The sequence below is a fragment of the Pleurodeles waltl genome, chromosome 4_1 (genome assembly GCF_031143425.1).
Source record: "Pleurodeles waltl isolate 20211129_DDA chromosome 4_1, aPleWal1.hap1.20221129, whole genome shotgun sequence".
In the NCBI taxonomy this organism is placed as follows: Eukaryota; Metazoa; Chordata; class Amphibia; order Caudata; family Salamandridae; genus Pleurodeles; species Pleurodeles waltl.
Window position 1 is genome coordinate 784,429,090 of NC_090442.1, and position 24,347 is coordinate 784,453,436.

General features: G+C 47.9%; 1 protein-coding gene across 6 annotated transcripts in view; it reads right to left on the reverse strand.

Annotated features, from left to right (window-relative positions):
- The window catches only part of LOC138288169 (golgin subfamily B member 1-like), a 379,608-nt gene that overhangs the window by 265,715 nt on the left and 89,546 nt on the right, over positions 1-24,347 (reverse strand). For 5 of the 6 annotated variants that reach the window (XM_069229484.1, XM_069229482.1, XM_069229483.1 and 2 more), the window contains one exon: positions 3,828-9,949. In XM_069229484.1, coding sequence (XP_069085585.1) covers positions 3,828-9,949 — 6,122 coding nt within the window. Of the gene's footprint in view, positions 1-3,827; positions 9,950-17,636; positions 17,853-18,236; positions 18,509-24,347 lie in introns of those variants that run through there. The other variant, XM_069229486.1, reaches the window with a different exon arrangement.

Sequence of the window (24,347 nt, forward strand, 5' to 3'; positions counted from 1 at the left end):
TCACTTTACTCCAAGAGAGTTAAGACTTTGTGTGTTTTACTTCAGTATGTCTTTTTCCCCATTCCACCAGACAACTGCAAGTCATAGTAACCTAAATTACCTCAAATGTCCATAGCACAAAGTAGTGAGAGACTGCTGGAGCATAGTTTAGATCAAATGTTGTTCAACTACTAATTTACTATATCTGGAGGAGAAAATATTAAGATTTTTTATCTTCTCCACATTAGCTGTCATAATTAAGACTGCATGTCCAAAGACTTGAATATAAAGGCTATGTAAGTTAGGGTCTACTGCCAAGGAATGTGAACTCATTCTATCAATTGAATGAAGACTGAAAATGTAACATACTAATGTAATGGTACAGCGGTAGTAACCGTGCCCTCATAAGAAGTGTCCTGTGGTCTTTGCAAGTATTAGACAGATTCTGATTACTAGCAAAATTATGAATTGCTTTGGTTGCCTCATCTTCGTAATTCACACCCCATAATGCATAGGGGAAAGTCTGATATCAGAAAGGTCATGAGGAGTGTGTCTGTGCTCTTGTTTAGGTTACGTCTTTTTCTGGACATTGAATGTCTCAATTCTATATAGAATTATAGATGGGTAACAGTGAAGCTCAAGTTGTCTATGATGTCGATCAGAACCCTTATGTATGGCCCCTAAAATCATCTGCCCCTGCTTTCAACTGCTACGCAGTGGCAGAGGAGTAATGTGGGAGCCATATATAACTTAGCCTCTTTTATATATCACTTTCCCAAAGGTTTAGGAAAAAAGCCTTACCTGGTATCCTTGACCAACCCCCACCACGTTCTCTGCCTGCCTGTACCCTCCTGCTCCCTTTCAGTCAAAGCAGACAAGCAGCAGTGCGCTGACAGGCTCTAAGAGAGCCCTGCCAGCCTGGCCTTAAGGACAAAGCAACAGTGAGTAACCAGTTTTTTTATGAAGTGTTGCTACTTCAAAGCACTGGGTTAGGAGACCCTGAAACTGAAAACAACGACAGAGGCTCTCCATGAGAGCCATACGTAACAAAGTGTTTCAGAATGCTTAGAGAGGTTTTACGTGGTTCCAGACATACTGTGGATGATCAGGAACTCCCAAAGAAAGCAGAGTGCTACGAAATCAAGAATCACAGAGACATATGCTTAGAAGTTACAAAAACCAATATAAAAAAAGATCTGCAATCTCAGAAGACACACAAAAAAGACACAAAACCCCAATGATCCTCAGTTTCAAGGGAGTACAAAGGAGGACAAATTATACTGTCTAAGGCTTAAAGAGCCTTTGTCTGTTGAATCATTCTCTTTGGGCATTGCAGCAGCTTAAGTATTCCTGGCCTTAGCTGCCAAAGCATTATCTCATTTCCTGCCTTCCAACATTTTTCGAATGAGCTCATGGGTAAACATACAATGGCATACATCCTCTTCATTTTTTTCTATCGGCTCTGAAATTCTGCAGTTTGCTCTGAAAGACTGTTACAAGTCGACAATGTTTGCATAAATCATCTATAATAATATCCAAATGCAAGCGTGCGCCCAGTAGAGGCAGGAACTAGGGACCAACGATAATGCAGCATGAGAGTATGCCAGGAAAACAAGCATTTGCAATGTAATAGGTCTGGCATTTGCTTGAGTTAGAGCTTTTAGCATTGTAAATTCATAACTGGACTTTTCTTGCCACATAAATGTCAACCCTGCCTCATAATTTCGTTTTTTCTGCCAAATAATTCCAGTGGCCATGCATATAACTAAAGCACTTCTATCTACCTTCTTCATCTATTTGCAGCAAAAAAAATTAAAAAGTTGCCATTAAGCATCCCAAATTAAATCTGCCATGCTAATTCCAATAGAATACCACTTTCACCACCCCACCGCCAGAGTTGCTGGATGGCTAACAAAATTCCCCCCAAAAAGACACAAGACAGCCACAGAGGAGAAATAAACTAGAAGGGTCACCCAAACATATAAACATATAAACAGTGTTGAAACAGACATAGTGTAATAAGGATGTTACATTGGCCTGAATTATGGTCATAACTGTAATAAGAAGAGATTATTAAAACATACACAATTATCACATAAACCTTTATCAGACATAAACTTTTGGCATTAGACTGTAATAACAAAAAACATAATTTGGAAGAAACATGGTCATGTAACCATATTGCTAGCCCTAGAGGGCATAACCACATGAAAAAAGTAATGCAGCATAACCATATTCTTAGCCGCTTGTTTTGCTTTCCTTATCTTATGACCGAGCTGACAAAACTTCTCTGCAATGCACTTCTTAGTTTAAAGAAGACATTTATTATTATTACTTCACCACTAGGTTCCTGAGAGACGAGAATAGTAGGTTGGAAGCACACGTTCAAAAGTAGTCGCAGCAATGAAAGCGAAATATATCAAAGTACTTCTCAATTGCAATGTACACAGCAAATACATGTGATTATATTATAGCATAACTTTAAAGCAAAGAATAAAAGTCAAAATGTCATCACCGTAGGGCCTATCACTCCGCTTCATCTTTCTTATGTCTGCAATTTGATGACTCCTGTTCAACTGTGAGAAAGAGATTTTCCACCCAAACGGGAGGTCAGGCAGCAGACGTACGCTCCTGACTGAAGTCATGGAAAATTACCCCCTTGCTGCTGCCCAGGAACACAGTTAAAAAGCCTGATAATAGGCCCCTCAGTCAAAACATGCTGGCTCAGTGGGGAACCGAACAAGAGTTTGGAGAGTGGCCAAGTCTCCAAACTTCGCTCGTTCCAGGCTGGATAGAGAGGTAAACACAAAATATACGCTCTCTTATCAGGTTAAACACAGCTTGGTCTATCATGTGGAAAAACACAGCTCATCTGCAATGTCTCAAATGTAATGTCTAATGCCACGTTAAAGCCAATAGGCAGCTAAACTGAATACTGTAATGTGCTACCGATGAACATTGAGCAACTAATATGTGCAGTGGTGAAACACAAAGTCATTGGTCAAACACAATTAATGGCATAACACCCCTAAAGGGTGTTTTTAGGGTTAGCAGTCTGACTGCAATGCTATTATAAACAAGACCTTTAAAACAAAACTTCTCCGAGCTGTAAAACAAAAGTTCTGGCCAAGAGAAAGCTTAATAGACACTGAATAGTAGGAGGGGTTATTATTTTGGGGTTACCACTAACCTAGAGCAGGGACCCAGAGATGATTTAGATAGAAAGAGCATTTTGGAGGAGGTCCAACTGTCCTAGAAAGGCCACAGGCTGAAATATGAGCAAAAATATTTGGTAAAAGTAATGGCAAGTTTTCATGCCGCAAACGTTAAAGTAAGTTGACTGCAATGCTCAGAGCAGCTCCTAGAGGACAACACAATGGTCATGTAACCATACAGTCAGTCCTTAAAAAGCATAACCACGTAAAAAAGAATGGCCGAAAACAATGCAATGTTACTTAAAATCTTTATATAACATCTCAATAGTATTTAATACATATGCTACCCAAAGCCTGACAGAGATTTGGCAGTCATTATTATAAGATAAAATCAAAACTGCAAAAATCTATTTATATCACTCCTACAAGGCAAAATGGACATGGTAGTCCTTTGCCCCTACTGAAGGCTTCAGAATGAATTCCCTAAAAATATGCATAAATAAGTTATCTATGTACCAGTGTACAATTCATTTTGCAGATAATGTCCCTAGCAACCTAAAAGAGTGAAAACAATAGAAACATCAATGAACAATGCCATTTTCTCCTGAGTGAAGACAATACTGTATTTGGGATCTGTTAGGAGATAAGCCGAAGTTAACTGCACACAGCTCTACTTTGCAAATTATGGTTTACCTGGACACTTTAATCTGCAGCTCCTCCACAAGAATGGACATCTGCTTCACCTGATCTTTCAGCACCTGGCAGGCCTTATCCTTGACCTGGATCTCCTCCTCTTTCTTCTGGATGGCACTGGTAATCTTCTTCTCCCATTTCTTGGATTCATCAATAACACGATCTCTATCATCTTGGAGTGAGGACATGCTCCTGGTGAAGGCTGCTAGCTTTGCAAGATTTTCATTAAGACAACTTTGGAGTTCCTTTGAGTCCTGAGTCTTCTTGTCCAAGGATTTCTGAAGATCCAGCAGGGTCACTTCCATGTGATTCTTCTCTCGTTGGAGTGCATCCAGTTTCTCTTGCATGTTCTTGGTCTCTTTTGTAAATTTGTCTCTTTCTTGTTCTATTCGCCATTCAAGCTCTTCATCCTTTTTCTTCAATTCAAGTGTAGCAGTGTCTTTTGATGCTTGCAGATCTTCCTTCAATTTCAGGCTCTCAGCTAACACTCTTGCCGTCTCGCTCTGGGTATCGTCCAAAAGGATCTTAAAGGAAGTCAGCTCAGTCTTAGCTTTTTTGCACTCTTCCATCACTTTTGCTAACCTCTCTTTGGCTGCAGCCTGCTCCTTTAATGACTCGCTTTGCACAAATTCAAAGGCTTTCACAGTTCTCTCTAAACTAGAAATCTTCTCTTGATATCGGATACAATCCTTCTGGAGGTGTTTCACCTCAAGCTGCTTTTCCCTGAGGAGCTCCTGTAGCTCTTTTGCATGAGTCTTTCGTCCCCTTTCACCAGTCTGAACAGCTTTCAGTTTCTCAACAAATTCATTCTGCATTTGTGACTCTACTTCCCTTTTCTCCCGTTCCAATTGACGCTTTTCTTCTTCCAATTCACTTATTCTAACTTGGAAGCCATGGAGTTTTAACTCTAAGCTGTCACTTTTGGACTGGAAATCTGTTGCATCTTGTTGGTAATTACCAATACTTCCATTCAATTCTGCTAATTGATTCATTAGCCGCTCCTCCAAATCATCTTTCTCTGCTTCAAGCGTATCCTTCAGCTTCGTAATCTTGTCAAGTTCCTCCCTTGTTTCCCTGTTCTTTACTTCTAGCTCAGAAATTGTTTCATGAAGAACATTCACTTCATTGCTCTTGGCTGCTACCTGACTCTTTAAGCCATTTGTTTCTCTGGTCAGTAATTCAAAGTCCGCTTTCACTAGTGATAGCTCTTCTTCTAAGGTATTTTTAATTTTTTCTAGGTCTGAGACTTGGCATTGGAGCTGGGAGACCTGCTGAATGTAGGTGTTAATTTCATCATTTGAGCTGCCTTCCTCATGCTTCAGTTGCTCTTGGGCAAGGAATGTCAGAGAAGACTCTGAGCAGCTTTCTCTATTTACTCTCTCTTCAATTGGTTCCTGAGATACTAGTGTTATGGGAACAGCGGTATCTGTTTGGACACTCACATCTTGCACGCTATCTCCTGCCTCTGGCACTTCTTTTATCCCAGTTTCCTCAGACTGTAGTTTAACTCTTAAATAATTAATTTCCTTAGCCAGAGAAACATTTTCGGCATTTGCTGCTTTGAGCTGACTTGCAAGAACCTCCCTTTCTGACTGTAATCGTCCCAGCTCTTCCTTTAGATCTCCATTCTCTCCAACAGATGCATCATAAAACTCCTTTTTACTATGAGATGGAAGAAGCTCAGTACGGAGCTTCTCATTTTCCTCCTCTAGCTCTAGGATTTTCTGTTGCTTTGATTTTGCAAACTTTCTCATCTTCTCCTTCATACTCTCCATTTCACGTTCTGCTTCCTCCAGCTGCTTATCCACTTCCTTTTTCTGGATCTCTGTAGATTTCATTCTACTAAACAGCTCTTGCTTTTCCTGCCGAACAGTTTCCAGAACTCGTTGTATTCTTTCAGTCTCGTTACTGACATTTTCATATGACTGTAAGAGTGTTTCATACTCTTTCTGTAATTCCCTGTGTTTCTCCTGCCAACTGGAATTCTCTGCAATCAGAGAAGTCCGGAGTACAACCATTTCTTTTTCCAGGCTCTCTTTTTCTTGAGTGATCCCCTCTAAAGCAAGCTTTAGACTTTCGCAGGAGGAAGCAAGGTTTTGATTTTCCCGGAGAGCTTGATCAACTTGAGTAATTAGTTTGTCCCTTTCTTCCTGAAATTTAGCTGATTCCTGTAAGAGATTTCCTTTCTCTGAGATCAAATTAGTAATATCGTTCCCCATGACAGTCAGTTTATTGGTGAGATCACTAATGGTGTTTGTGGCACTGGCCAGCTTCTCTTTCAGTGACTTGCTTTCCTTCAGAGCCTCTTTTCTCGAAATAAGTGCAGCCTGCAGTTTTCTATGTATCTGCTGTTTGGATTTATTCTCTTCCGCCTCCTCTTCCTGTTTCTGTTGGACTTCAAGAACTTCTGTCTGAAACCTTTTGCTTTTCTCCTCATGGTCCTTGGTCTCCTTCTCCATTTGTGCCTGTAAAGCTTTGATCAAGTCTTCTTTTTCTTGTACTGTGTTCTGCAAACTTAGATGATCATCACTTTTTTCTCTGAGCTGCTGGTTAAGGAGCTCTTTCTCTTCATTTCGGAGTCTCAGAAGACTTTCAATTTTCTCAATTTGCGGTTGCAAATTTTTCAGCTCCTCAAACTTAATCATCTCTGCTTGACTCTTTTCCAATTCTAATTTCAAGCACGTAACTGTGTTCAAGGCTTCGTTATAGGAAAGCTTTGAGGACTCTAAATCTGACATTAGCTGTACTATTTGATCTTGAAACAGTTGGATCTCTTTTGTATTCTGTGAAAGCTCATTTTCCATACAATCCATCTGTGTCTCAAGTTCTGCTTTTTGCGCCTTCAGCTCCTCAATCTGTAACTTATACTGATCCACTGACAAGCCTTCATCTTGAAAAACATCTGTCCGTTTAAGAGTATCTTCCACTTCTGAACTAGTGAATTCCACCCATTCCTGTCCCCAGAGTGAGTCTTGAAGGTTTATTTGGGCTGGTACACTCTGCTCACATGACACTGGTAAGACCGCTACTGTGTTCTCCTGTGACTGCTTCCTTCTGTACTCTTCTACCTCCTTTTTCAGCTCTTGGAGTTGCTCATGGATTGTTACATTTTGCTGGTTCTGCTCATCAAACCTTTCCTGCAGTACGTTATATTCTTCCTTCTGTTGTTTCAGCTGCTCTCTATGGTGGCGATCTTTCTCTTGGGCTTTTTTTATTGTGTCTTTGCGGGAGGCCAGAGTCTCTTGAACTTTCTTCTGCAGTTGCTCCTTTTCTTGTTCCAAACTTGAGATTTTACCTTCCAGGAGCAACACTGGAAGTTCTTGAGTGGAATCAGATGCTATGCTAATGTTAGTGTGATCAGTAACAGCAGCAGCATCAGAGGTGAAAGGATGTGCTGGGACCCCGATCATTTTCTGATTAACAGATTGATTTTCCAGCATTTCTACTTTCAAAATCTCAATAATGCGAATCTTGTCCTGAAGGTCTAGAGTCACTTTTTCAATTAAAGCCTGAAGCTTCTCTTCATTTGCCACTCTGTCTGCTAAGTCTGTCTTAATATTTTGTAGCTCTAACTCTTTTTCAGAGAGTTGCTGTTTCAGAACGCCACCCATACTTTGACCTTCCGACAGTTCTTGGTCCTCTACATTCAGTTTACAAATATCGTCTGCTTCTCCAGTGCTGGCATTTATTAAATTGTCTTTTCTAGCTTGTCCACCCAGAAGCACGATCTCATTTTCTAAACTGTCTATCTTCCTCATTAACTCCTTGCGGTTAATGAGAGCTGCCTGGAGCTTTCTTTTCATGCGTTCATTATCTTTCTTCTGCTCTTCCAAATGAACATTTAAGTCATCTTTCACCTTTAATAATTTAGCATGTTCATTCTCAGTGGTTTCCAGGTGATGCAATGCTTTGTCCTTCATATCCCCCACCACAATCACTTCATCCTTCTGGAGATTTTCTTTGCTCAGCTTTTCCAACTGACACACTAGCTCTGCATTCTCTTGCCGTAGACTGTCCAGAATTCTGTTTTGCTGAAGACTGTCATTTTTAAGGACTTGCAATTGAACACTAAACTCCTCATTCTTCTTTTTAAGATGTTCCTTCATCTCATCTCCTTCCACAATATACTTATCTTGGAGAGTGTTCAACTGATTTAATAGCTTTTGATTCTCTTCTAGCATTCCATCCATGTTAACACTCTGTTGAAGGTGATCATCTCTGAAGGTTTCAAACTGATGCTGTAGCTTCTGTTCTGGCTGCTTTTCAAAATCTTCACCTTGGTGTACAATCTGTTCATTTCTCAATGTTTCTAGTTGTGTCAGAAGATCTCTATTCTCAACCTGTAGTGAGGCTAACTGCTCTTTTTGTTGGAGATTTTTGTTTGTCAGGTCTTCCATCTGAAATCTGAACTCTTCCCTTTCTCTTTGCAATATTTTTTCAATTTCACTTTGTTGTAGAAACTGATCATTTTGCACAGTTGCCAGTTGAGCCTGGAGCCCCTCTCGTTCACTTAAAAGCCTGTCCTTCATTTCAGTTTCAGGAAGAAGCTCATTCTTATTAGTCTGCAGTTGAACCTGTAACTCTTCTACTTCCTTTTCCAAAGACTGCATCCTGAAGGTCTGCTGCTGAGGATCTTTTTCCTCTAAAGATTTCACTTGACCTTTCAGAGCCTCCATCTCCAACCTTCCCTTTTCTTGCAGCCAGTTGGTGTGTGTGGCTTGTAGCTGGAGTTGGAGCTCATCGCGCTGTTTTTGGAGCTGCATATTTTCGTGATTAAGGCATGCTAACTGACATTCTCTTTCCTCTTTCTCTTTTTGAAGAATGGCTACAGCTTTCTCTAGTTCAAAATACTCACTTGATTTGTGAGACAGGCCTCCTGACTCATCTTCTTTCTTGACTAGCTCATGTGTTGCCTCCTCTCTGCTATCCAGTGATTCAAATTGTTTCTTAAGTGCCTTCAGATCGTTCATGAGAGAAAACTTTTCTTCATTTAGCATGACCATTTTCTCAGACATGCTGCAGCTGATCTCCACTGCCTGCTGCTCTTTCTCTGACAAAGCTTCCCGGAGACTGTCAATGTCCCTGGCATTTTGTAAAAGAAGTTGTTCAGACTCTGCTAATTTTACATCTTTCAATGAGAGTTGTAGAGAAAGCTCTTCAAGTGTGTTCAGGCGTTCTTTTAAATGTTCCTGACAAATGGTTACCTCTTCCTCCTTGGCTTGCAGCTGACTTGTCAGCTCCTTTACTAGGGCAATTTGATCACACAACTGAAGTTGAACCTGGTCAAGGAGCTTCTGCAGAGCTTCAATTTTCATGTCTTTGGACTTTGATTCATTTCCCAGGCTATTTATCTGCTCACCTAATAGACTGTGCTGCATTGTGCTGCTTTCATAGTCTGAAAGTCTTTCCTTTTCAGCATCTGCTAGGTTCCACTCAAGGCGTTGGAGCTGCTCTCTAAGCCCCACTAATTTTGAAGATGCGTCTTCTTCCAGGTCCATTCCAACATGGACCATAATATCCTTCCGCTCAGTTTTTTCCTTGTTTTCAATAACCAACTGGTTTAATTGATAAATTTTTGCATCTCTTTCTTCAAGTTCTCTCTTGTAAGCATCTTCTGCTTTTTGGAGATGTAATATTTCTAACTGCAGTTTTTGCAGATCTTGGACCAGTGATTTAGAGAAGGATTGCTCCATGGCTATCGTTTCAGGAACGATCTCCAGGCTTTCACCAGATTCACATGAAGTGTACATAATGGAGTCTAGATGCTGCACACTTCTGCTGGTTTGTACTTCCTGGTGTGAAACATGCCCTAGTGCCTCCATGTGTACCACGGAGGTTATGCTTTCCTCAGTTTGCATGTATGAGGCCTGCCCAATCTCTTTTTCTGCCAGAGATTCTCCTTCTAATACCTGAATATCAGGTGTATCTGCCATAGATACATTTTCTGCAATCTTTGGAAGCTCAGTCTTAAGCCTTGACACCTCTTCTTGAGCATCGTTCATGTCCATCATTAGGATGGAGAGTTCTCTGCTTCTCAGTTCGTCAGTCTTGGTCAGTACAATGTCACACACTTCTTCAGATTGTACATCGTGACATTCTGCAACAATTTTGTTTCTGAAGTTCTGTTAAAATAACAGTAAACATTGCATCAAAGATGGTAGAATTTGAAAGTGAAACACTGCAACAAACACCAACATTTCTGTGGGGTGTGTGGTTTGGGGGGGGGGGGCTATAAGCAATTTACACTAAAGGACCATAATAAATTACAATACCTTAACTAATGACTAAATCAGGCAATAAATTAGAGTTCCAACCTGGTGGTCTAAAACTTTAATTGAGAATCCAGATGTCACTGTTGACAATTTAATAAATAACATGTGGCACTTAAGCCACTTCATCAGCAAGGTAACAGTTTACAATGTTCAGTAGTTTGTGCAATATACAACGCGCTTTGCTGTGGTTCAGAGAGGTACAGGTGCATAGTATAGACTTGTACATTATTATTGTTAATTTTTCCCTTCTTATTTTCATATACAGAAGGATGTGCACGGGTGTGGGGGAGAATGTTTGTATGTGTGTGAGTTTGTGTTAGTTTAAGTCTGAATGACAGCCCTGCGCAGCCATATTACAAAGAGGACATACTGTTGCTGCACATTCAATTGGGTGTGCCGGGCATAAACAAGGACAATGCGGCTTATTATTGGTAATGCGCTGTCCCCAGGATGCAAGCAAACTCAATGTTGCCCTGGGGGAAGCGCATTAGTGAAAGACAGCGTGGCTGCATGAAGCAGCCACTTTGAGTTTGTAGTACCTGCTTTTACTTCAAAAGGATAACCATGATCTAAGGAAGGGTGCAGTAAATTATCAGTATGCCTCCTGACAGGCTCCTTACCTCTGATCCCTTCCCCATAACACAGCGTGGGAGCAGAGGCATCTGCGGCCCCTTCCATATTACCACAGTGTCTCAGTAGTGTCACAAAAACAGGTGTATGTGCACATTGTCCCTCTGCAGTAGTGTACGTACCATGACTCCTGGATGCAAATGGGAGCAGTTACAGACCACACTCTGTACAATGAGGTTTCACATACATACATACATTACATGTTTTTGAAATATGTGGCACAGGGAGATGATTTGATTTGCTGAGAAACCCAATCTTTGGTATTAATTACCAGGTTTTCAGGTTTCAAGGTCACAACTTAGCCACATTAGAAAGCCTAAATAAGTGAACTAAACTAATGAGGAGTGCTTGATATTAGATAGCAATTACATAGATCATTAGTGTCTGTAGTTATTTCATCAATAACTCTGTGCTGCATGCTTCCTGGAGGATACTGGAGATTCTAAACAGAACAATAGTCTAGATTAGATTTAGTGCACATCCTGGCAGGAATTACTTCTCTGGACTGATCTTTGACTATGTTCATATGAATGGTAAGCAGAAGCATAGTAGACCAAAGTGAGAATTTAGGAGGGCAAAGAAAGTTCTATGAGCAGCTTATGACTGCGCAGCCAAGGTGAAAATGGCCCGAGTTTGGTCCCAGGAGATTACTTTTTTTGGGGAGGGGGGTGGGGGGGTTCCACAACAGGAATGTGCTTGGCCTTAGGATAGGAGGTGGTAGACTGACAATTCTTAACAACTAATAAGAAAAGCTGTGACGTAGAAGGATGTCTGTATGGCATGCTGGGTCTTAAATTGAAACCTGGCAGCTCCAGTGGTGTTTGTACAAGCCAAATTCTTGTCTTATTGATATTATCCAAATAAAACCCAAGTATCCTCAAAATGACATAGAAACTATATTTCGGTCTCTTAGGAGACATAACCAAAAAGTTAATATCATAAGGTTTGTTGATTATATGTTATCTGAAGGACGTGGGATGGGTCAACAGTGTGAAAAGCATCTATGAGCTCAAGCAGTTTTACAAGGTTCAAGAAAAAGAACTGGTTAGGCTAGACATGAGAGAGAACAACTTCTTAAAGGGGGAACTCCACAGGAATTTGAACTTAAATACTAGTGGAGTTTGAGTAAAGATCTACACTACCACAGAAGAATGCACTTTAATCCTCCAGTGATGCAATGTATATTACACAATGCACATCTCACATTGTAACAAGTTCGAAAGTCCAACTTGGGGAGGTCACAGAGAGAAAATGTTACTTACCCAGTAGACATCTGTTTGTGCCATGTAGTGCTGTAGATTCACATGCTTTGAGTAAGTCGGCTATCTAGTGTTGGGTCCGGAGTGTTATAAGTTGTTTTTGTTCTAAGAATATTCGAATCACAGGATTGAGTGGCTCCTCCTCTCGGGGATACTGCGCATGGGCAAGAAGCCCTTTGTTAGACTGTTTTCCTACAGGCAGGCGAGGAAAGGAGTGAATAAAGAGTAAAGAAAAAGAGACGGCCATGCAATGTATTTACATATGTACAATATTTATATGTAAAAGTAACTGCAACGGCTACAGGCATTGGGGGGGGGGAGGGGGCATGTGAATCTACACCACTACATGCCATGAACAGATGTCTACTGGATAAGTAACATTTTCCATTCAATAGTATGTGTGGCTGTAGATACAAATGCTTTGCATAGATTGTAAAGCTGTCCCTCCATATAATCTGTGGCTAGCCTGCTGGAGTTAACTGAAAAAATGTTCTAAGCACAGCCTGGCCAACATTAGCTTGCTGGTGTGGTAATACATCTACACAGTAGTGTTTAGTAAATGTATAGACCGAGTAGCAGCTTTACATATATCTGCTATGGGGATGTTACCTAGAAAACCCATAGAGGCTTCCATTCTAGTGAAGTGTGCTCTGGGGGTAACCGGTAACTGCCGTTTGGCTTTAGCATAGCAAGTTTGAATACGTTTGGATTATCCATCTAGCTGTACCATTTTTTAATATTGGGTTGCCTTTATGAAGTACTGAAAAAGCAACAAAAAGCTGTTTAGATTTCCTAAAATCTTTGGTTCTATCAATATAATACATTAGAGCCCTTTTAACATCTAGTGTGTGAAGAGCTCTTTCTGCAACTGAGTATGATTGCAGAAAGAAAACTGGTAATTCAACTGATTGGTTTATAAGGAAATGTGAAACAACTTTTGGAAGGAATTTAGGGTTTGTTCAAAGAACTACTCCATCCATGTGTATTTGGAAGAATGGTTCTTCTAAAGGTAGAGCCTGGAGTTCACTTCCATGTCTTAGGGAAGTGGCAGCTATCAAGAAAGCCACTTTCCATGAAAAGGGCATGCATGCATTGGCTCAAAAGTGCTAGCGGTACCCTTGGTAGAATGACTATTTTGAGACCTTCCATGAAAGCCTGAATAACTTGAATTCTGAATAAAGAGATGCGTCGTCTATTTTGGAGATAAGAACTTATAGCTAAATAGACGCATATGGTAAGTTTGCGTTCTACAAATGTAGAAAGTTTACGTTCTACAAATGTAGCAAATAACAATGTCTTGAACCAAAGCTTTGAGTGGGTCAATTATTTTAGGTTGACAGTAGCCTTCAAAACGTTTCAATTTTGCAGCGTAACAGTCTGGTTGTAGGTTTACGTGCTTCTCTTAGAATGCTGCCACATGACACATTTGAGTCCTTCATGAAAAGCTTGATGACAGGGATCATGAAGAATGAGACAGATTCCTGTTATGCATGTAAGCTGCAGAAGCAGCTAGGGAAAGGTGTATGAAAGTGTAGTCTCAGCATGACTTCTACAAGTGAAGAAGGTAACAGATAATGGGGGTGATTCTAACCCTGGCGGTCGGTGATAAAGCGGCGGCCAACCCGCCAACAGGCCGGCGGTCCAAAAAATGGAATTCTGACCCTGGCGGCAACCGCCAACACAGCCCGCCACATTAACACTCCGACCGCCACCGCGGTACAGACAAACAGCGCGGCGGTCACCGCCAACAGGCAGGCGGCAGACAATGTACCGCCCACACTATCACAACTCACCAATCCGCCACCTTTTCCGGGGCGGGAGCCCCGCCGATAAAAACACGGCGGAAACAGACTACGGATGGGAAAACGCGCACCAAAACACACTCCACGAGTACGGAGGACAGCATGGAACCCGAATTAAACATCCTACCTGCACTCGTCTACCTGCTCATCTACCACGAGTACGAACTCCGGCGCAGACGACAACGGTGAGTACTGCACCTACGACACACGGGAGGGGGGAGGAGGAAAGCTTACGGGCACACACATATGCGACCCCCCCCCCCAAACTATGTACACACCAATGCTGAGCAACAATGCACAGTGACACCACCCAAACCCCCCGGAAAAATGCAAATACATAATTAAATTGTGAACCAAATTTTTATATAAAAAATAGACTCTGAGATGTATCGGCAACTATGCAAAATATCCCTAACAAAATAATACTATACACACTGCCATGGAGAACCGAGGCAATTAGTCCGCTACATCAAAGTCAAATGGAACAGTCCGTGGGCTACAGTGTAGCGACACAAGGGCAAAGCCCACACAGGAGACCTGAGTCTTTTGGAGAGAACACTGCAGGGGCATCTGATGAAAATACTACAGGCACCTCAGGGGGAAGGGAAGGGGGGGGCACCACAGCCACATGAGTCCACGACGCAAGATCCACGAAGGGGCCACTGTGCCATCCTGGGGAGTGCAAAGCCACAGTCTCTCAAGTCTCTACAGTGGGTGGGTTGCCCACTGTGCCATCCTGGGGAGTGCAAAGCCACAGTCTCTCAAGTCTCTACAGTGGGTGGGTTGCCCACTCTGCCATCCTGGGGAGTGCAAAGCCACAGTCTCTCAAGTCTCTACACTGGGTGGCTTGCCCACTGTTCCATCCTGGGGAGTGCAAAGCCACAGTCTCTCAAGTTTCTACAGTGGGTGGGTTGCCCACTGTGCCATCCTGGGGAGTGCAAAGCCACAGTCTCTCAAGTGGACAACAGTCTCCACTGGTCAAGGAGGAGGCATGGTGGGCACAGTGAACCATAGACAGTGCTTGAGACGGCGGGGCCCAGCGGAGCGGTGCTTGAGACGGCGGGGCCCAGCGGAGCGGTGCTTGAGATGAAGGGGCCCAGAGGAGCGGTGCTTGAGATGAAGGGGCCCAGAGGAGCGGTGCTTGAGATGAAGGGGCCCAGCGGAGCGGTGCTTGAGATGAAGGGCCCAGCGGAGCGGTGCTTGAGACGGCAGGGCCCAGCGGAGCGGTGCTTGAGACGGCAGGGCCCAGCGGAGCGGTGCTTGAGATGAAGGGGCCCAGCGGAGCGGTGCTTGAGATGAAGGGGCCCAGCGGAGCGGTGCTTGAGATGAAGGGGCCCAGCGGAGCGGTGCTTGAGATGAAGGGGCCCAGCGGAGCGGTGCTTGAGACGGCGGGGCCCAGCGGAGCGGTGCTTGAGACGGCGGGGCCCAGCGGAGCGGTGCTTGAGACGGCGGGGCCCAGCGGAGCGGTGCTTGAGACGGCGGGGCCCAGCGGAGCGGTGCTTGAGATGAAGGGGCCCAGCGGAGCGGTGCTTGAGATGAAGGGGCCCAGCGGAGCGGTGCTTGAGACGGCGGGCCCTGTTCAACGGTGCCTATCTTCACGGCAGGGCCCTGTTCAGCGGTGCTCTTCTGCACGGCGGGCCCTGTTCAGCGGTGCCTATCTTCACGGCGGGGCCCTGTTCAGCGGTGCTCTTCTGCACGGCGGGCCCTGTTCAGCGGTGCTCTTCTGCACGGCGGGCCCTGTTCAGCGGTGCCTATCTTCACGGCGGGGCCCTGTTCAGCGGTGCTCTTCTGCACGGCGGGCCCTGTTCAGCGGTGCCTATCTTCACGGCGGGGCCCTGTTCAGCGGTGCTCTTCTGCACGGCGGGCCCTGTTCAGCGGTGCTCTTCTGCACGGCGGGCCCTGTTCAGCGGTACCTATCTTCACGGCGGGGCCCTGTTCAGCGGTGCCTATCTTCACGGCGGGGCCCTGTTCAGCGGTGCCTATCTTCACGGCGGGGCCCTGTTCAGCGGTGCCTATCTTCACGGCGGGGCCCTGTTCAGCGGTGCCTATCTTCACGGCGGGGCCCTGTTCAGCGGTGCCTATCTTCACGGCGGGGCCCTGTTCAGCGGTGCTCTTCTGCACGGCGGGGCCCTGTTCAGCGGTGCTCTTCTGCACGGCGGGCCCTGTTCAGCGGTGCTCTTCTGCACGGCGGGCCCTGTTCAGCGGTACCTATCTTCACGGCGGGGCCCTGTTCAGCGGTGCCTATCTTCACGGTGGGGCCCTGTTCAGCGGTGCCTATCTTCACGGCGGGGCCCTGTTCAGCGGTGCCTATCTTCACGGCAGGGCCCGGATCAGCGGTGCTCTTCTGCACGGCGGGCCCTGTTCAGCGGTGCTCTTCTGCACGGCGGGCCCTGTTCAGCGGTACCTATCTTCACGGCGGGGCCCTGTTCAGCGGTGCACATCCAGTAGGTTCAAGGGAGCCAGACCTGGCCTCCGTGCTCAGACGCCCTCCGGCCGTGATGTTCCTGGGCCCTTCGGTGACGGAGTCCTGGGCCCTTTGGTGTCCTCCTTTACAGCTGGGATGTGGCATGTGGGGCCCACCTGCTCCGCGCTCCTGCTGGCTGACGTCTCCGCCCTGCTGCCCTTACGCTCCTTAGATGGGGCTCTCGGGCCCTTGCCTCCCCTAGACGTTGTGGCTGGTGAAGTGGGCGAACTCTGCTCCTTGGGGGCAGCCGTGTCAGTCTTCGCACGGCGGCCCTTGTGTTTCCTGGTCCTCTTGCCGGGGGGGGGGGGGGCTGGATGTGTCCTTGCTGCTGATGGAGGTGTCACTGCTGGCAAAGGGTGGGCTCCAGAACTCATGCACAACAGTGACACCCGAAGTTGGGCTGGTGGTGGCTGTGGTGCTCTTGGGACTCTTTGCAGATGGAGGGGGTAGGTCATCGGAGGGGAAGAGCTCAAGATTAGCCAGGAAAAGTTTTTTAGGGCCAAGGTAAAAGGTAGGAGAAGTGGAGATGGAAGTTGAGGAAGAGGATGTGGTTGTAGGAGAGTCAGGTGTGCTGTCATTGGGTGAAGGTGCAGGTGCTGTAGGCTGTTGTGAGGTGGATGTCTGTTGGGTGGGTGTCTGCCTGCGTTTGTGTGTCTTGGAAGGGGTGGTGACAGAGACACTGGGAGAGGACACAGGGGACGTGTAAATGGCAGTGGGGGTGGTGACTGCACGCGTGCGGACTGTACAGGAGGGTGTGGTGGTGATGGAAGCACTGGCTGATGTTGGTGTGCATGCAGGTGTGAGTGGAGACGTCACAGGGAGGGAGGAGGGAGACGAGGAGGAGGGGGACACAGGGGTGGTAGTGACTGTTGGGATGTCTGCATCTGTGTGTTGCTTGGGTGAGTGTTTGTGGGATCTGTGGTGCTTGTGTCTGGAAGAGCTGCCCTTGGGTGTTGAGGTGTGTGCAGGCTGGTCTGATGGTGTGGATGGGATAGGCTGAGGGACAGGAGACAGAGAAAGGGTGGAGGCAGTCAGAAGAGGGAGGCTGGAAACAGGGACAATGGCTGCCGTCAGTGCTGAGGCCAGAGCATTGAACGATCGTTGATGGGCAGCCTGACCCGAATGAATGCCCTCCAGGTAGGCATTGCTCCGATGCACCTCCCTTTCTACCCCCTGGATGGCATTCAAAAGGGTAGTCTGCCCAACAATGAGTGTCCTGAGGAGATCAATGACCTCCTCACTGAGGGCAGCAGGGGTAACAGGGGCAGGGGCTGAGGTGCCTGGGGCGAAGGAGACGCCCGCCTTCCTGGACGACCGGGCACGGAGCGTAGGCTGAGGGGCTGCTGGGAGGGCGGGGCTGGTGCGCTGGGTGGCAGCTGTACCTGTAGAGGCGGGGGGCCCGGATGTCGCCGCCACCGCTAGGGAGCTCCAATCCGAGGACGTGTCGCTGTCACTGCTCTCACCAGCGGTCCCCGTCGTGGTGCTCCCCTCGCCCTCCGGCTCACTTGGGCCCTCAGTGTCTGTTCCTGTGCCCACCGGGGCCTTGTGGCTTGCAGCTCCCTCGTGCTCCAATGCCAAATCTCCTCCGCCTGATGATGCTAATGCACACATGGACAAGAAGATGAAGAAGAAGGGTGGGGGGAGAAAGAGAAGACCTGGTTGAGTGCATGCAATGTCAACACCGTTGGCGGAGAGGACAGACACAGGAGCCGCATGCACTAAGCCGCGCATTCGGGGCACACTACTCAGTACTTCTGACTCGGACAACAGGTCAGGAGACGACTAACGCGCACATGTGTGAGGCTGGACCATCAATAGCTGGACTTGTCACCCTACGGAGGTGGGGGCCGGGAGCACAGGGCCATGCCTAAGGGAGAGGACTACACTACAGAAAGCGCCCTGGCCTAATGTCACCCCCAACCCTCCTCCCCACCCAGATGCCTCCACTGCGCAGAAAGATAGCTGAATGTGCTGATACTCACCCCCTTGTGTCTGCTGTGATGCTCTCAAGCGCCCATCCAAATCAGGGTAGGCCACCGCCAGGATCCGGGACATCAGGGGGGGTCAGGGTACGACTGGCACCCCTCCTAGGTTGGGAGGCCATCCCCAGCAGTGACTCGGCGGTCTTCCTGGTTCCGCGGCGGATGTCCTCCCACCTCTTGCGGCAGTGGGTGCCCCGTCTGACGTGGACCCCCAGGGCCCGGACTTCCTTGGCGATGGCACGCCAAATCTCGACTTTCTGATGGGCGCTGACCTATGTGACATGTACAGGGTGGGAAGGAAACATTCATCAACTTACTGCATGTTAGATGTGATTGGCCCCCCCTCCCCAACCTTGCAATATTGCACATGCTCTCATCTGTCGTGCGTTGCACTCCTCATTCGCCCCCCACCCCACCAACTTACATCCACCCCACTCCACACAGGCATCGCCCATTCCATGTGCACCCGGTGTACTCACCTGTTGGTCTGGAGGACCGTAGAGTAACGCATACTGGGGGACGACCCCATCCACGAGCTTCTCCAACTTTCAGACGTGAAGGCAGGGGCCCTTTCCCCAGTCGCAGCAGCCATTGTCACTTCCAGACCGAGTTCACAGCAGCACTTGCAGTAAAGGTCCTCTCCTGTGGATGATCAGGTCTCGAGTGATTAAGCAGATAGGAAATGGCGGTCACGCCCGCGGCGGTGCGTACCGCGACCGCCGGCGCACATCGTCATTGGCTCCTGAAACCCATAGGCTTCAATGTTGTCCAATGCGGCTCCGTATAGCGGTCTTCGACCGCCTACCGCCACGGTGTGCCCCGCCAGCGCAGTGACCTCACATCCCATTGTCCCACTTCACAGGTCAGGCAGCCGCCATTTCAAGGGCCCACATGGCATAATCTCTACTGCGACACACAGGCCTAGGCCTGGCATTGCCACACATACACGCCTTTCAATACCTAGATAACCGTGTGCCATGCAAGCAGTGGTGAACGTACCAGTGATGATCTTGACTCTGTGCTCCATGTTGTCCTTCCTAGGCACCGTCCGCTGGGATTTGCGAGGAGAAGGATGAATCCTCGCGTGTACCGACCGCTGGTGGACCTGTCGACAATGGAAGAATGCCACATCATACTACGATACCGACTTGACCGTGCCACTATCCATGAACTGATTGCCCAGCTGGAGCCAGCCCTGATGTCCCCCATCCGCCAACCCACAGGAATTCCCCCTCTGGTGCAGGTGCTGTCAGTCCTCCATTTTCTTGCAAGTGGCTCATTCCAGACAACAGTGGCCATGTCATCTGGAATGTCTCAGCCAATGTTTTCTAAGGTTTTGTCTAGAGTGTTGTCTGCCCTGACGAAACACATGCGGAGATACATCATATTCCCAGAGGAGGTTGATTTGCCCACTGTGAAGGGTGATTTTTATGCCCTTGGACATATTCCCAACATAATTGGTGCCATTGATGGGACCCATGTAGCCTTAGTCCCCCCAAAAGACGATGAGCAGGTGTACAGAAACAGGAAGAGTTACCATTCTATGAACGTCCATGTGGTCTGTTTGGCTGACCAGTACATCTCCCATGTGAATGCAATGTTCCCTGGTTCAGTGCATGACACCTATGTGATGCGTAATAGCAGCATCCCTTATGTGATGGAACAGCTACAGAGACAACGTGTGTGGCTAATTGGTGACTCTGGTTACCCCAACCTGCCTTGGCTATTGACCCCAGTGAGGAATCCCCGGACCAGGGCTGAGGAACGGTACAATGAGGCCCATGGGCGAACTAGGAGGATCATAGAATGGACCTTTGGGGTTCTGAAGGCCAGGTTTAGGTGTCTGCATATGACAGGGGGATCCCTGATGTACTCACCAAAGAAGGTGTGCCAGATCATCGTGGCCTGCTGTATGCTTCACAATCTGGCATTGCGACGTCAGGTGCCTTTCCTGCAGGAGGATGGTCCAGATGGTGGTATTGAAGCAGCTGTGGAGCCTGCGGAGAGTGAAGAGGAGGAAGACTCAGAGGACGACACAGACAACAGGGACAGAGTTATCCAACAGTATTTTCAGTAGCACACAGGTAAGAATCAAGCACGCCATTTTACTTTTCCTGCAAGCCTCCTGCTTCTCAGCTTTGTCTATGACCCCCCAGTTCTTTGAAACTGATGTTTGATTTTCCCTTCCCTTTTCAGTGCTGTATGACCCACTCCGTGACTACTGCTTGGTTAGCCCATGGACTAATGCTTATTGATCTTGGTATGTGTTCAGCACAAAGTTAACAGAACATAATTGATCGGTAATGTGTTCTACATTTGTAAATAATACAGCCTGACTCATGTTTGATTTAAGTGCATTGAGTGATTTATTTTTTGTGCTAGATAATGTTACATGATATAAACACGGTGATGGGTGGGGGTGGAGTAATGGCCATGGCAGAGTCCAGTTCTCAGTCTCACAGGTGCATTGTCCATATGCCTGTGGAAGGATGGAGCAGGGGCAGTTCAAGGTTGGACAGGGTGGCAATGTGGGACAGTGGGATGACTTCAGGGGGGGTCTCATGCTGGCGGGGGTCTTGACATCCTACTCTGTCGATTTCTTTGATCTCAGGCTCCTCTTGCGGGGTGGTGGTTCTTCAGCAGGAGGTGGGGTTCTGGTGGCCTGTCGTTGTGGTGGGGCCTCCTGTCCACTAGCGCCGGCGGAGGTGGTAGGCTGTTCCTGGCTAGGGACAGGGGCCCTGTGTGGTGCCACACGGTCCAGCAACGTGTCTTCTATACGGTTGAGGGCCTGGACTATGCTCCCCATAGCGGTAGAGATGTTTGTGAGTTGATTGGTGAACCCCAGGTAGCGTTCCTCCTGCTGTGCCTGGATCTCCTGGAACCTGGCCAGTACCGTCGCCATCGTCTCTTGGGAGTGGTGGTAGGCTGCCATGATGGTGGTGAGGGCCTCTTGGAGAGTGGGTTCCCTGGGCCTCTCCTCCCCCCGTCGCACAGCAGCCCTACGAGTTGCCCTGTTTCCCTGGGCCTCTGTCCCCTGGACGGTGTGCCCACTACCACTGCCCCCAGGTCCCTGTTGTTGTTGGGGTGGTGGGTTAGCCTGGGTGCCCTGTAGTGGCAGACACACCGCTGATTGACCTGTCCTAGAGACAGAGGCATGGGCCCGCTGGGTGGGAGCTGTGCTGTTGTTCCCAGAGGGGGTTGGGTCTGCTGTGGCCTGTGTGTGGGGAACCCACTGTCCAGAGGTCCCCGATGGTCCGGGCTGGTCGTCAGGTTCCAGGTCGACAGAGCTGCTGTCATCGCTGGGTGCCTCTTCTGGGGGGGGGGGGGATGGACATTTCTGGACCCTCCTGGCCGGTGTGTTGGCGTTCGGGTCCTGCATGGGGTAAGAGAGTATGGTTATTGTTTCTGTGTGTGCTATTGCGTGCCATTGATTGGTGCCCTTGTCCCCCAGTGCTGCCATTCCCTTGGGGGAGGTGTTGTGGGGGTGTTGGGGGGGGGGTATGTGCAGTGGTCATGCTTGGGTGATGGGTGTCCATAGTTTGTGGGGGCATGCAGGGGTTGGTGTTGGGTGGGTTGTGCTGGAGAGACATTCTCAGGGAGGATGTGTGTTGGGGGTTGGGGGTGAGGGTGGTGGTGGGGGTTAGCATGCTGGGGGGGGGAAGTAGTTGAGATTGTACTTACCAGAGTCCATTCCTCCGTGTACTCCAGCGAGGCCATCAGGATGCAGGATGTTTAGTACCTCTTGCTCCCATGCTGTGAATTCGGGAGGAGTGGGTGGGGGTCCCCCGCCAGTCTTCTGCACTGCGATGTTGTGTCGCAAGACCATCGAGCGCACCTTTCCCCTTAAGTCGTTCCAGCGTTTGTGGAAGTCGTCTCTATTTCTGGGATGCTGTCCCACCGCGTTGACCCTGTCCACGATCCGCTGCCATAGCTCCGCCTTCCTGGCTATGGTGGTGTGCTGCACCTGTGAGCCGAAGAGCTGCGGTTCAACTCTTATGATTTCCTCCACCATGACCTGCAGTTCTTGGTCCGAAAAGCGTGGGTGCCTTTGGGGTGCCATGGGGTGGTGTGGATGAGGTGTGGGGTGGTATATATGGTGATGAGTGTGTTGGTGTGTGGTGCTTTGTGCTTCTGTGGTGTGTGTGATGGTGTAGTGTGCTTCTGTGTGATGTAGCTCTCTATTCTGTGATGTGTCTCTCTCTCCTTTGTCTCTGATCTTCGGTCGTAGGGGTTTGTGGGTGATGTGGGTGTGTGTTTTATAGTTGTATGGATGTGTGGGAGTGTTGTTGGTATGTGTGTCAGGTGTGTGTATTTCACATTGCCCAATGTGGCAGTGTTTTGGAGCTGTGTGTGTATTTTGAGCGCAGCGGTGTGTACCGCCAATGGAATACCGCGGTTGAAAGACCGCCGCGTGGATTGGTGGGTCAGAATGGCATGGGCGTGTTTGTGTTGGCGTGGCGGTGGAGGTTTGGTCATCTCCAGTTTTCCGCGGCCCGCTGATGTGGCGGCCTTCCTTGGATGTCGGGTTTTTGGCGGATTCACAGTTGGTGGTCAGAATGACCGTGGTGGTTTACCGTGGCTGCGGCGGTAGTATGGCAGAGTTCTGACCGGCGGTATGGCCCTTTTACCGCCAAGGTCAGAATGACCCCCAATATCTGTCACTGAAAGTTTGAGAGGGTCCTAGTGCTTAGGGATGCAGGAACAGACAAAAAGATTCCACTTAGTAGCATAACAGCAGGAGTGGGCCTGCGCACATCCTTGAGAATGGTCATGCATTTTTGAGGGAAAGTTGAGATAACCAAACTCTAGGACCTCTGGAACCAAATCACTAGGCTCTGCTGCTAGGGGTCTCAGATTCTGCCTTGGTTCTGTATAAGAATATCTGACCTATTTTGGACCTTCTGGTGCACAACAACAAACATCTTGAGGAGGGTCAAGAGTCAGGGTTGAGGGTAAGGCAGGTTTGCCGAAGCTTCCTGACCGTGTACGGAAGGAGTGCGAGAGGCGGAAAAGAAAAGGCAAAGATCCTTGACCAGTTCTTCCACAGAGCATTGCCCACAGACTCCAGAAGAGAAAACCTGAAAGTGAAGCTTTGGCATTTTGCTTTTTGTGTGGGGACAAAGAGGTTAATCCCGTGGCCCCTTCATGGTTCTACTTACAAGTAGAGTTCTGACTCGTGGACTTGCTGCTGCATCCCGATGAGGAGGTCTGCGAAATCATTGTCTACTACCAAAATGTACACCACCAGAATGTGTATCCAATGGTGAACCACCCAATGCCAAATGATCTGCGCAACTGCTGACAACTGCAGGGAGAGGTTGCTGCTCAGCTTCTACAGGTACCACCAAGGGGTCATGTTGTCTTTACAGGGACTTTTTTGTGCTGAATGTTCTGTAGGAAGGCTTTGAGAGCCAGCTGGGTGGCCAGAAGCTAAGGATGTGGAGACCCACTTGTTGAGGTAACCACATACCCTGAACAGTTAACTTGTGAAGGTACGCTCGTCACCATGAGAGTGAAGAGTCCATGGTGATGATCACGTGCGGAGTGGGGTCCGTGAAGTGCCAGCTCTGCAACAGATTATTGCTGTTACACCACTGCAGAGAGCTATTGGTGCTGGCCAGTAGCAACACTAAGGCCCTCATTACAACATCGGCGGTAAAAAACGCCTACCACAGCGGTGACGGCCGCCAAAAGACCGTCTCCGCGGCTACCATCTGTCCGCCATAATATGACAACAGCCGGATTTCCGCCACAAGAAGAGTGGAAATCCGGCTGTGGCCATACTGGCGGATGGCGGTAAGGTGTCGCTGCTACCGCCAGCAGCGCCACACCAGTAGACCGCCGCCAGCCATATTATGACAAATAATATGGCCTGGGGGTGTACTGCTGACGGCAGCAGCACTGCGCCCGTCTCCTGCCGGAAGACCCCCTGGATCCAAATAAGTCGGGTCTCCGATAGGGGAGGGGGGGGGTTGTGTGTGTGTGGGGGGAGGGCGGGGGTGTGTGCATGTATGTGTGAGTGTGTACATGAATGCGGGTGTGTGTTTTGTGTTGAATGAGTGCGTGAATGTATGAGTGTGAGTGCGTGAATGTATGGAAATAGGAATGCGT